Source organism: Notothenia rossii (genome assembly GCF_949606895.1).
Source record: "Notothenia rossii genome assembly, chromosome: 5".
Lineage (NCBI taxonomy): Eukaryota > Metazoa > Chordata > Actinopteri > Perciformes > Nototheniidae > Notothenia > Notothenia rossii.
In genome coordinates this window covers 49,496,057-49,508,377 of record NC_136903.1, presented here as the reverse complement: position 1 = coordinate 49,508,377, position 12,321 = coordinate 49,496,057, and the positions used below count along the sequence as shown (strand labels likewise).

General features: G+C 46.5%; 1 protein-coding gene across 1 annotated transcript in view; it reads right to left on the bottom strand.

Annotated features, from left to right (window-relative positions):
• LOC307039091 (dihydropyridine-sensitive L-type skeletal muscle calcium channel subunit alpha-1-like) overlaps window positions 1-12,321 on the bottom strand; it is a 132,188-nt gene that overhangs the window by 40,616 nt on the left and 79,251 nt on the right. Inside the window, exons 22-25 of the mRNA XM_079680884.1 lie at window positions 12,269-12,321; window positions 11,709-11,855; window positions 11,341-11,542; window positions 2,384-2,542 (exon numbers count right to left, since the gene is read on the bottom strand). Of these exons, the coding sequence (XP_079537010.1) occupies window positions 2,384-2,542; window positions 11,341-11,542; window positions 11,709-11,855; window positions 12,269-12,321 (561 nt within the window). The remainder of the gene's footprint in view (window positions 1-2,383; window positions 2,543-11,340; window positions 11,543-11,708; window positions 11,856-12,268) is intronic.

The window sequence follows — 12,321 nt, the reverse complement described above, 5'->3', positions numbered from 1 at the left end:
ATAACAAACAATTTCCCTGGTTTTTCTTTTTCTTTTTTTATAAAAAGTTCTTACATTTTCGGGGAGTGGGGGGAGGCCCTTTTTCTAGTTTAGAGCAATAGCCTCTCCAAATGTCTGTGCACGTCCCTGGTGTTAGCCCAAACTAGCACTGTCAGACTTGGTAATTGCTGCTGGCAAAAGATACCTATCTCTAATGGCGCCACAGGGCCTCACTCGGCCTCGCCCGGTATGGCTAGGCCTCGTTAGGCCTTGTTAGGCCAGGCTCACTTTATGCTGCGTTTCCATTACAGTTTAGTAGCTGGGGCAGTAACTATAGTAACGCACTGTAGGCGGAGCCGTGATGTCATCTTCAATGAAAACCACAGAAAAACAACAACAGCCGTTATATCTGTTCAGAAACTAGACAAAAGTTAAACAAGTATACAAACCACAGACTGTCTGTGTCATGGCGAATACAGTCGCTGGTTTGTTTATGTCTGTATAGGCCGTTGTTGTGAGTGTGGACGGTCGGAGCATATACTGCGTTAGCTTAGCCGATCTGCATTCAGAAAACACGCATTTTAAAAGGTTCTTCGCCTGCCGTCTGTCTGCAGACTTGTCAAAGCATTAATTCATGGTTTTTACTATCCGGTATCAGTATGTTGTTACTTCGGCATCATTTTGAAACGTTTATTACAATTAAATCACGGTCAAATATGTTCATCTTGTTGTAGTTGTAGCCCCCTTGCCAATGATTCTCTCTAGTTTAGCATACTCAGCCCGACTCAGCCTGGTTGTTGGCCCGGAAAGAACCTCGATTTTATGGGGCCAGAAAAACTGTGAAATAGTACCCGCTAGCCGGTACTACGCCAAGTGGAACCGCAACCAAAAACGGGCCGGGCACGGCGCGCTTAAAGCGAGCTCCGCGCTGTAGTGGAAATGCGCCATAAGTGTGTACTTATTATTATTGAGATGACTCCTTGCACAGACTGAGTGGAGGGAAAGGGGGGTGCTGTGATTGCTGGAAGCATTCACAATCTTCTTTCTGCTACACCAGCTAATGAAGTCATTCCCCATTCATGAACATAGAAAGTTGATTCAAACTTTAAAACGTTTAGCTCATCAGGATTCTCCCATCTGATCCTGTCTCTCTTTTCCACTCACCCAACCCCCCTTTCCTCCATCCCTTTAAAATAAAAGCCAAATTGCCCCTGTATCCTAACAGGATGCTAAAGGTAGAACTTGTTTTTACAAAATCAAAGCCTTCAACTCTTACTGTATTATTGAACAGGGATGGACATCCTTTTAAAATTGTATGTTAAGAAAATAATTGTTTTGGACCTACCATTTCAATAACAAAAGTGTTTCTTGCCAGGGCTCAACTTCTTCTCAGTACAAATAAGCACATTTAAATGATTGCTTTAGGACTCCCATTTCCCCATAATCCATTAAACCTAGAAATGTTAACATCTTGTGGATTGTTTCCATCTCAATTTTAACAACCAGGAATGCAGTGCAGCATTAGCTTTTCAATATCAATCACTCACAATGCAATTTCTTCATAATGTTTTTTTTCACGGTAGATTTGTCATCCAATCTTTCATGGAAGGGAGACTTTGCCAGACTGAGAAGTTTTCTGAAAGTGGGCTGTATGAAATGTAGAGCACTATTAACCAGGACATGATCCAAGCTCTCGTCTCACTACCAGCTGTGGAGAGGGTCCCACTAGCTGTCACTTCCTTAGACCTGAGCCCACATGATGTAGGAGATGCAGCAGACATTGCCCTCCACTTCATTATCAAGCACCTCTGTGAACTCATGCCTGTGTTCTGTTTGAGGGCTACAGCTTTATGTTCAATACCATCATCTCCCCTCTCAAGCTAAAGTTATTTCTCGACCAGGAAGTGGTTTATGTGTAGCTTGACCAGGTATGATAATGTTGATAATTGACCAGGCATGTTGATAATCAGTGGTAAAGGTATGAACTAGGGCTGCTCGATTATGGCAAAAATCATAATCTCGATTATTTGGGTCAGTAATCGATATCACTATTATTAAAACGATTATCCATGTACTCAAAAAATGTGAACAGTATGTTTTTAACAGTTGATTACCCTGAACTTTAAGTATAATTCAACTGAAAAACCAATTTAAAAAATAATTTAAAAAATTGTTTTATTTCAATTATGTTGTTTTCATAATCGTTGCAAGGCAAAATCGTAATTGCGATTAAAATACGATTAATTGAGCATCCCTAGTATGAACTTCAAAAGTTAGAATTTGATAAAACAAATATCTTCAATGAACTTTCCTGAAGCTGCTTACCACATGCCAGAAAATAGGGCGTTATTAACTTCTGCTAGAAAATGACATACAATGTACATAATGTGTGTTGTGTTCATACCTGCATCCCCAGGCACATGGTGTTGAACATGATCAGGAGGAACATGAGGTACTCAAAGTAGCAGGAGGTGACCACGTACCACACCTGATACTGGTAGGGGTTCTTAGGAATATAACATCGCAGAGGTCTGGCCTTCAGAGCATACTGCACGCACTGGCGCTGGAGGGAATAAAAAGAAGGTGGAGGAAGTTGCAGGACTTAGACAAGTTAGCAAGTGATATTAAGGATGAGGCATGATAAAAATCATATATCATATATATGGAGTATAAGTATTTGAAGTTATTAAAACATGATGTAAGGATTTCAATTGTTTTATGGCATTGAAAGAGCCCTTTTCTTGTTTTATTAGAGAACAACAAGACCTCTGAGTTTTATAAGACGGAATAACAATGTGTCTGTCATCATCAGTGTTGGGTGTAACGTAAGAAAAATGTAATGTGATTACAGTAACGCGTTACTGTAATCACATTACATTTTTCGGTAACGCAGTAATGTAACGGGTTACTGTTATACATTCAGTAATCACACTACAGTTACTACTATTACTAGATTCTCCCTTTGACACACTAAAGGGATTACAAGACGGGTTGGTGGTTTGGCGCACCTCTGCAGACTCTTTACAAGGAGGAGCAGCAGAGTCCGGCGGGTGGTGCTGCAGCTCCTGATCGGAGCAGAGACACAGCCGAAAAACTATATCCGGTCACAGAGATATGCTATTTTAAAGTAAAGTCAACACATATCGATCCTAAATATAGTCTATATTAAGAACGAGAAAAGTTTTAACATATATATCTTTTTTTGTAAACATATGACAAATGTGCGAGGGTGATGAAGTCAGAGCATCGTCCTATGTGCCAGGGCTGTTCCCCGGACAGCCCCAGCCCAATTTAACCCCTGGGTGGAGGTATGCCCATTATTTTGAATTTGTCAGAAGAAAGGACAGGAATGTGGCGGTAAGGTGCAAACTGTGTTAAGGCCAGAAGCTATTACCCACTGCTGCAAACACAACATCAAACTTCTCCAAGCACCTGCAAAGGCAACATGCTAACACAAAGCTAGTAGCTAAAGACCCCTGAACCCAGAGTGATGATGTTGAGTGTGTGCGGACTCCGAAAAAGCAGCTAAAACTAGATTTTTCACCGGTAACTGAAGCAGAGATAGACAGGCTTATAGCCAGGGGTGCACAAATCTGAATTTCGTAACGTCAATTGTGTCACACTATACGCCTTTGCGTACCTCAAAACATAAAAACAAAACATATATATCTCGTCTACACGTGCTTCTTGTCAACACTCAATGGAGTAAACTACTAGACATGTCAAAAATAAATAAATACATTAAGCAGCTACATTGTCGTTTCGCTCCCTGCAAAAAAGCTTCGGACTTTCTATCTATGACTGATTAAACTGGAGCTGGGTGAGCCGCGCAGGACATAACCGACGGACCTGTGAAGCTTTACAGGAGGCAGAGGCTTAGATCACTGGACGACACAGTTGTTCACCGTGTGCACAGACAGGGTTAACGTCGGTATGAAGAACAGAATTGTGCCAAAACTCTGCCAACTGGCTGCAGTGGGAGACTCCCCTGTGCACTTTCTGTGCCCCGCGCACACACTGGAGAACTGCGCAAAATCAGCTGATCTGAGGTTACCTACTGTAACCCCAGCTTCTATGAGTAAATGGCGCAGCCCTCTAAGGCTATCGCTATTGGGTAATCCCCCTGCGCCCCCGCGCAGCACTGAAACACTTGTAGTCCACGCCCACCCGCAAGGTGGGCCCCACCCTCGGGCCTCCTTCCGGTATAAATAGGAAGGAGGCCCGGCAATCTGCTCCCATACCAAATAACTTTTCTTCAGCTATTCGTAGAGCCAGTGGGGCCCAGCGCTTAGAGGGCTGCGCCATTTACTCATAGAAGCTGGGGTTACAGTAGGTAACCTCAGTTCTATTTCGTATATGGCTTCGCCCTCTAAGGCTATCGCTATTGGGTTAAGGGCGAAGCATGATGTAGTCTGCGCCCCACTGGGTCCGCCCGGCACTAGAAGCACAGACACACCTGCTAAATAACACCCCATGCCTTTTGTGCCATGCGTAATGGCGCATCACCGTCCCTGGAACATAGCAAAACATGCCTATCTTCCCGACGGGGTGAAGGCTGGGAACAATACATACCGGCCGCTGTGAGAAAGTAGAGACGAAGGTCCCACCTTGCGCAGCGATCATAGAGGGGGAACAACAGCTCTCTGCGTGTCAGACAGGCAGGAGAGCGCCCAGCTGGATCCCTGACGTCACTCACTCTGACCAGGCACTCCGTACAAAGTGTGTCAGAGGAAAAAGGAACATCCCTCCTATAAGAGGGGAAAAGGGCCGCTCTCCGCGTGCCGAGAGGCAGGAGAGAGGCGCACAGCTGGCTCCCTGACGTCACTCACTCCGACAGGACACCCAGTACAGGGTGTGTCAGAGAGGAATGGGAGACATCCCTCAAATAAAAATGAATAAACAAACAGGGGGAAGACCAAGATGCAGCAGTGCAAATATCTTCCACTCCACATTCCTCCGTGCAAAGCCGTGCAGGAGGAAATTCCTCTGGTGGAGTGCGCATTGATGTTCTCCGGGGGCTCCACCCCAGAGGAGACATGCCTGTGACACAGCCTCACACAACCTGTGTGACAGCCGTTGTGCAGACAGAGGTTGCCCGATCGAGCGCTCTCTATAATGCACAAACAGGCGCTGAGAATGGCGCAAGGCAGCCGTGCGCGCCACATAGCAAGACAGCGCGCGCAGAGGACAGAGGAGATTTAGAAAAATAGCGGGGGTAAAAACCGCGCAAGACACTGTTCCTGGGATGACAGGAGTGTTTCTTGTATCCCATGGAACTGCTGTGGGGAGAGGCTTCTCTGTGAAGTGCCGTAATGGTCTTCATTGTGACGAGCCACGCCATCGCCGCCGCTTCCCGTGAGGCAAAAGGGCTGCGAGGGAGTTTCCACACGCTGCCTTTCACTCCGTCTCTCCTCATGAGGCGCGTACACGCCCAGGGGATGAGAGGTGTGTGCATGCTGTCCACACGAGGCGTTATAACGTTGCTCGTGGGTTATTATGACCGTGTGTAGGAGGCATATCTGGGACAGAGGAATGCCGCGAGTTCTGCAGTTTATAAACCAATAGGTTAAAACAGCAGGCTTCTGCAGCGAATGAACCACCTCTGGAGTGCCCCCCTGTTGGAAGAGACCCAAGGGGATCATCACGTGACCAGCTGACGCCAACGCTGAGCAGCTGCGTCACGGAGAGGGCTGTGTGGGTTGTGACACGCCGGAGGAGAGCTGTCAGTTCCTCCCCTCGCTGCCGCGAGAGCCGCGCTCTCATGCTGGCTGAGTTTAACTCCACTCCCAGATAAACGATTGTCTGAGAGGGAAGAGGACAGCTCTTCTTCCAATTTATTATGAAACCCAGGCTTTGACAGATGCGATACGAGATGTACCGTCTGTAAAGCGACTTCCTCCCTGGAGCGAGCCAGCAAATAGCAGGTCGTCCAGAGAAAAACCAAACTCTCATCCCTCCTCTGTGTAGTGGCTCCAGCCTTCTCTACACAAATGCAAGGAGCAAGGAAATATCCGAACGGCAGACGATTGTCTGGTCTGATATTCCCTGAATGGAAAAGGCTGGAATTTCCTGTGTTTTGGGATGATGGGTACGTGGAAGTATGCATCCTTCAGGTGGAAGTGAACCAGTCGTCCTGGTGAAAACATTCCAGCACCTGTTTGATCGTCAGCATGTGGAATACTGACAGATCGAGGATGTCTCATTCCCCCAGTCTTTTTCGGGATTAGAAAAATAACGGGAGTGAAAACCCCTGATTTTCCTCCCTTTGAGGAACCCTGGAAATATCCTCTTTCAACAGGAGTTCCAGCAGCTCGGATTGGAGCGCAAGACATATCTTCTGGGAGGACAGGAGTGTTTCCTGTATCCCATTGAACTGTGGGGGGGAGAGAGGCGAACTGCAGGACGTATCCTCTGCTGATCAGCCTGCTCATCCATCTGTCCATCAGACACACGCGCTGCCACTCTGAGAAACACTCTAAGAGCGGGCGCACATGCTCGAGATGTTCTGTGGTCGTCATGGCAACGAGCCAGGGAGCCTCCACACGCTGCGTTTCACTCCGGCTCTCATCATGAGGCGTGTACAAGCTCAGGGGATGAATGGAGGTGTGTGCAGTGCTGTCCACACGAGGCGTTATAACAGCGCTCATGGGTTTATTATGACCGTGTGTAGGAGGCGTATCTCGGACAGAGGAATGCCGCGAGTTCTGCAGGTTATTAACCGAGGTTAAAACCGGCAGACTTCTGCAGCGAGCCCTGCTGTCTACTTAATCAACAGATTAGTGGCAGCCGGCTTAATTAGCGAGCTCTGCAGGTTATTAACCGATAGGTTAAAACCAGCAGGCTTCTTGCAGCGAGCCCTGGCGCCGTGGCGCTGCGGGCGCTGCCGCTGGGGGCACTAGGCCAGGAATACTGCTCATTCCCCCGTTCTGGCTTCTCTGTGATGCCATTGCCCTCGCCGCCACTGTGAGGCGAAAGGGCTGCGAGGAAGCCTCCACACGCTGCGTTTCACTCCGACTCTCATCATGAGGCGCGTACACGCTCAGGGGATGGATGGAGGTGTGTGCAGTGCTGCCCACATGAGGCGTTATAACGGCGCTCATGGGTTTATTAAGGCCGTGTGTACGAGGCGTATCTCGGACAGAGGAATGCCGCGAGCTCTGTAGTTTATTAACCAACAGGTTAAAACCAGGCTTCTGCAGCGAGCCCTGCTGTCTACTAATCAACAAATTAGTAGCAGCCGGCTTAATTAGCGCGCTCTGAAATGTATTAACCGACAGGTTAAAACCAGGCTTTAGCAACGAGCCCTGCTGGCTATTAACCGACAGGTTATAGGCAGCTGGTTTACACAGGGCATGAGGCAACCTCAGGTGGGCTTGGACCGAACGGGCTGCGCGGGGGCCTCCACACGCTGCGTCTCACTCCGACTCTCATCATGAGGCGCGTACACGCTCAGGGGATGGATGGAGGTGTTTGCAGTGCTGCCCACATGAGGCGTTATAACGGCGCTCATGGGTTTATTATGACCGTGTGTAGGAGGCGTATCTCGTACAGAGGAATGCCGTGAGCTCTGCAGGTTATTAACCGAGGTTAAAACGGTCAGGCTTCTGCAGCGAGCCCTGCTTGTAATCAACAGATTAGTGGCAGCCGGCTTAATTAGCGAGCTCTGCAGTTTATTAACCGATAGGTTAAAACCAGCAGGCTTTTTGCAGCGAGCCCTGGCGCCGTGGCGCTGCGGGCGCTACCGCTGGGGGCATGCAGCCTGGAATACTGCTCATTCCCCCGTTCTGGCTTCTCTGTGATGCCATTGCCCTCGCCGCCGCTGCCCGTGAGGCGAAAGGTTAGTGGCAGCCGGCTTAATTACCGGCTCCGCTTCCTCGGAGGCTCTCGCGGAGCAGACCAGGAGCGGGGGAGCCTCACTCCCCTTTGACTCGCTGCCGGGAGATCCTGTCTCTGGGGTGGCGGGGGAGCGGAGACATGGGACGGAGCCCCTGCAGCCGCCGGGGTGGTTGCTGTGGGCGTCTCTCCGCTTGCGGCCTCCTGTGGCCGGCGTGGACGCCGCGGCTGCTGCGGGCGTTGGTGCCGCTGTGGCAGCTCAGCCGACTGGAGCCAGCTGTACATGCTGGCGAATGCCGTCCACCTGTTCCGCGGCCGTCTTCATGGACTCCACCATGGCGTGGAACTGGGGTCCGAACAGCCCGTCCGGGCTGATTGGAGCGTCCAGTAGCACTTTTCTGGCTGTCTCCGTAACAGACGCCGCCGCGCTGTTGTGACGGAGAGGGGGAAAGCATGTTCGGCCGCCAGGCTGGCACCCTGCTTCGACTCTGTCTCCCCCGTCCGGGGGAGAGGAGGGAGGGGAGAACCGAACGGTGAACCGTGGAGGAGTTGCTTCGGACTCCTGCCCGGCACTCTGCCCCAGGGACACGAGGCCCCGTCCGCGGGCTCGTAAGCCTGGACGGGCCAATCGTCCTCCTCGGCCACAGCAGCAAGAGTGTCCGCTCTCCGCTTCCTGTCGCCCGAGGGGAGACGAGCGCAGTGCATGCTACCTGCTGGTTTAGAGCCGCGTACGCGTGCTCTGACCCCCGGCAGGATTTGCATACTGCTTTTATCTCTGCAGGTCATAACTCATTATGAACCCAGAGCCACATGAGGGACAATCAAGGACGCAGTTGTTGCTCATGTGTGTGAAGACACACATGAGCGTCTTTCATTCTCAATTACTGTGCTTCAGTAACTGTGCTGGTTTGCTGAAAAAAAGAGGGAGCACATTGCCGGGCCTCCTTCCTATTTATACCGGAAGGGGGCCCACCTTGCGGGTGGGCGTGGACTACAAGTGTTTCAGTGCTGCGCGGGGGCGCAGGGGGATTACCCAATAGCGATAGCCTTAGAGGGCGAAGCCATATACGAAATAGAACACAGCGTTCACGCTCTGTGGTCAAGGTGCTGCAGTTTTATTTAAAACAAAGTGGAGTGAAACACACAGCTGCAAACTAACTCAGGGTGTTAATGGAAGAGTTTGAAATCAGACAGAGGTGGAAGAAGTACTCAGATCTTGTGTAGGAATACTCTGTTACAGTAAAAGTCCTACTTTCAAAATGTTACTCAAGTAAAAGTAGAAAAGTATTATCAAAATATAGTCAAAGTACCAAAAGTAAAAGTAGTCATTCTGCAGATATGTCCATTTCAGAATAATATATACGATATGTTTTATAATGATTGATCATGAAAGTGTTCTCAAAGCTGGTAAAGGTGCAGCTAGTTTGAATGACTTTGTATACTGCAGGGTAGCTTGTGGATTTACTCCAGGTGGAACTAAAGTCTGATTTAACACTTGATTATATTTCACATCGTTCATCCACATCTGTAAAGTAACTACAGGTATTAAATACATGTAGTGGAGTAAAAGTACACCATTTACCTCTGAACTGTAGTGGGGTAGAAGAACAAAGTAGCATCAAAGTCAAGTAAAATCTCAAAATAGTACTTAAGTACAGTACTTGAATAAGTGTACTTAGTAACTTCTCACATCTGAAATCAGATATGACTTCAAGTCATGTGATAATGTCTTCGTGTTTGATCCTTCAACTTGGCCTCAGGAAATGCAAGGACTTCACAGTTTTGGCAACAAGATTTGGAGAAAGCAAATCGGAGGCTTAAAAAGAGTCAGGAAGGTGCATCTTCATCATCTAGCATGCAAGAAGTGTACATAGAGGGCAGTGAAGGACACACTGAGGAGGACCACGCTTGCAATGTATCTAATCTTATCTATAGCCAGTTGAGTAGCACTTGAAATGTTTTGGCTCTATGAAACCTGATGTACTTATATGATTCTTGGTCGAATGCACTTATTGTAAGTCGCTTTGGATAAAAGCGTCAGCTAAATGTAATGTAATGTCATTTGACCTTTTTAGAGAGATTTAGAAAAAAAACAACTTCTGGGCTCATTTGGGTGCATTTTCCATATCTCTGGAACCCATCGGTCGATTTTGATGATTGACACCTCTTTTCAATCGTTAGAGCAAATAGAATCGAGGGGAAGTTCATAAAATCCATCTAAATATTACCCATTGGTGAATAGACTGATGTGCAGCCAGAATGCCCAAAACCGGAAGCTGTCATACACTCTCGCAGCTATCATAGCAGCTATATCATGTATTTATCTTTGCTATGTATATAAATCTCATGTTCTTAAATCTTGAATGTGAGGGACTACGGATGGAAATTAGCTAAAAGCTCAAATCCGGCATATTTATATTTTGGAGCATTAATTGTTAAAAATGTTCATAAATTCTTCAAATAAACGATGAAATGAAATGAAAAATGAAATATATGAAAACTCTGTTTTTGCCATAAATATGAGGATGGATTATCAGTAATCATTTCAAAGTGACACAGATACACTGGATTAACCTATGGATTAACTTTTAGCAGCGTGTTTATCGTTTTAATGCCATTGAACACAACTTTTGATCAGAGCAACAGCAAAGGAAAGACTATTTGCTGTTTTTGCTCCGTAAAGCTACATCGTGTGATGTCTGGATTTGCTTCCCCTGCCGCACAGTGAGGATAATAATACTTCTTTAATCTGTGGAATCTCAGCTTTAATTTGATATCTTGTTTGTGCAAATCCGATAAGTAATATCGAAGAAGCCTGTGACATAAGAAGCCTGTGACCTAAGATTTTCATCGACATAACTACTCTGTAGCTACACTGAACAAAAATATAAATGCAACACTTTTTCGCTCAGGGCTCATTTAGACGCTTCTTGTGAGACTTGTGTTCTGTTTCGGTAAAAATGGTTTGTATCGTCAGTTAGCTGAGTTTCTTCTCGTTAAGTGGGTATGACACAATAATAGGTTGTTAAATGTTAAGAAGCCATGAGACACAGTTTCGTGAAAAAGAAACCTGCAGACTAGAGGTTAACTAGACTGAGAGCCTTGGCAAAATGCATGCCCTTCACTGGGCATGGTAACATTGTAACATCAAGAAACCAGCAGAGTGATATTCTATGTGTGTGTGTGTGTGTGTGTGTGTGTGTGTGTGTGTGTGTGTGTGTGTGTGTGTGTGTGTGTGTGTGTGTGTGTGTGTGTGTGTGTGTGTGTGTGTGTGTGTGTGTGTGTGTGTGTGTGTGTGTGTGTGTGTGTGTGTGTGTGTGTGTGTGTGTGTGTGTGTGTGTGAATGTTCTGTGAGCTCTGTTTGGTCAGCTCAGTAAACTCCTTTGTTTTATTCATATCCTCCAGGTGTAACATTTTTGAAAGGGCTTCTTGGGTTCTTGTGTTGTTATTCGGGATTTTCTATCTTCTCTCAATCTGAGCTGGTAGAGCTTTCATGTTCAGTTTCATTTCCAGTATTTTTGAACATACCTGGTTTTTGTCAAGCTCACAGTTCTTATACTCCTGCTCTCCTTGCTCCTGGAAGGTGACAATGACGAAGCCAACAAATATATTCATCATGAAAAAGGCGATAAGGATGAGGTAGAAGATGAAGAAAATTGAGATGGCCACTCGGTTGTTGTACACTGGACCTTTATCTTCTAAGTTGGAATCAATGGCTTTATATAATATCCTGGGTAAATAAATACAAAAGAAAAATGAAGTTCACAGAAATAAATTAGAATACAGGGAATAATGGTTTGCGGAAGTAAAGGTGACTACACTTTGTATTCATGCTGCATACAGCATATCACAGACAGAATTATGAACAACAGTACACAGAACAATTCAGAACTCACTTTGGCCATCCTTCAAAGGTAGAAATGGTGAAGAGGGCTAGCATTCCGTTGAGGATGTTGTCAAAGTTTAGTCCTGAGTTGGTCCATTGCCTCTCATGGACCTCCATTTCATGGAGTGCTCCTTCCTGGTACCTTATATACCAGCCTCTGAGCCACACAGAAGGAACGGACAGGCAGGGCTACAGTCAGATCCACTGTCTGCAGGTTCATCCAGCTAAGTTTAACAATTTCAGGACCTTTTTAAATATGAAAAAGCTAGAATTTGAACACACTGCGTTATGGTACTGATATTAGAAATGGATATCATTTTAGCTGGGCCTTTGTCTTGGGTGGTTAAAATGTTTATTTTTCTGATCTCCCAGGACATAAGAGTACAGTGCTTGCTTCCATGCATGAACACCTGTCTGTTTTTCAAATAAATCCTAAAGTAAACACAGGGTTAAACCTGAATTTACAAATCTGTGGCTTCTTTTCTGATTTCTAAATTCCAGGTTATCCAATTATTTTTGATATAAAAGCCTAGAGTGGCATCACTGCTTAAAACAAAACAAAGTTCTTACTTGCATGTTTCCTCAGTCATTTTGTCAGGATCCGTGCACTCATAGAACTTGCC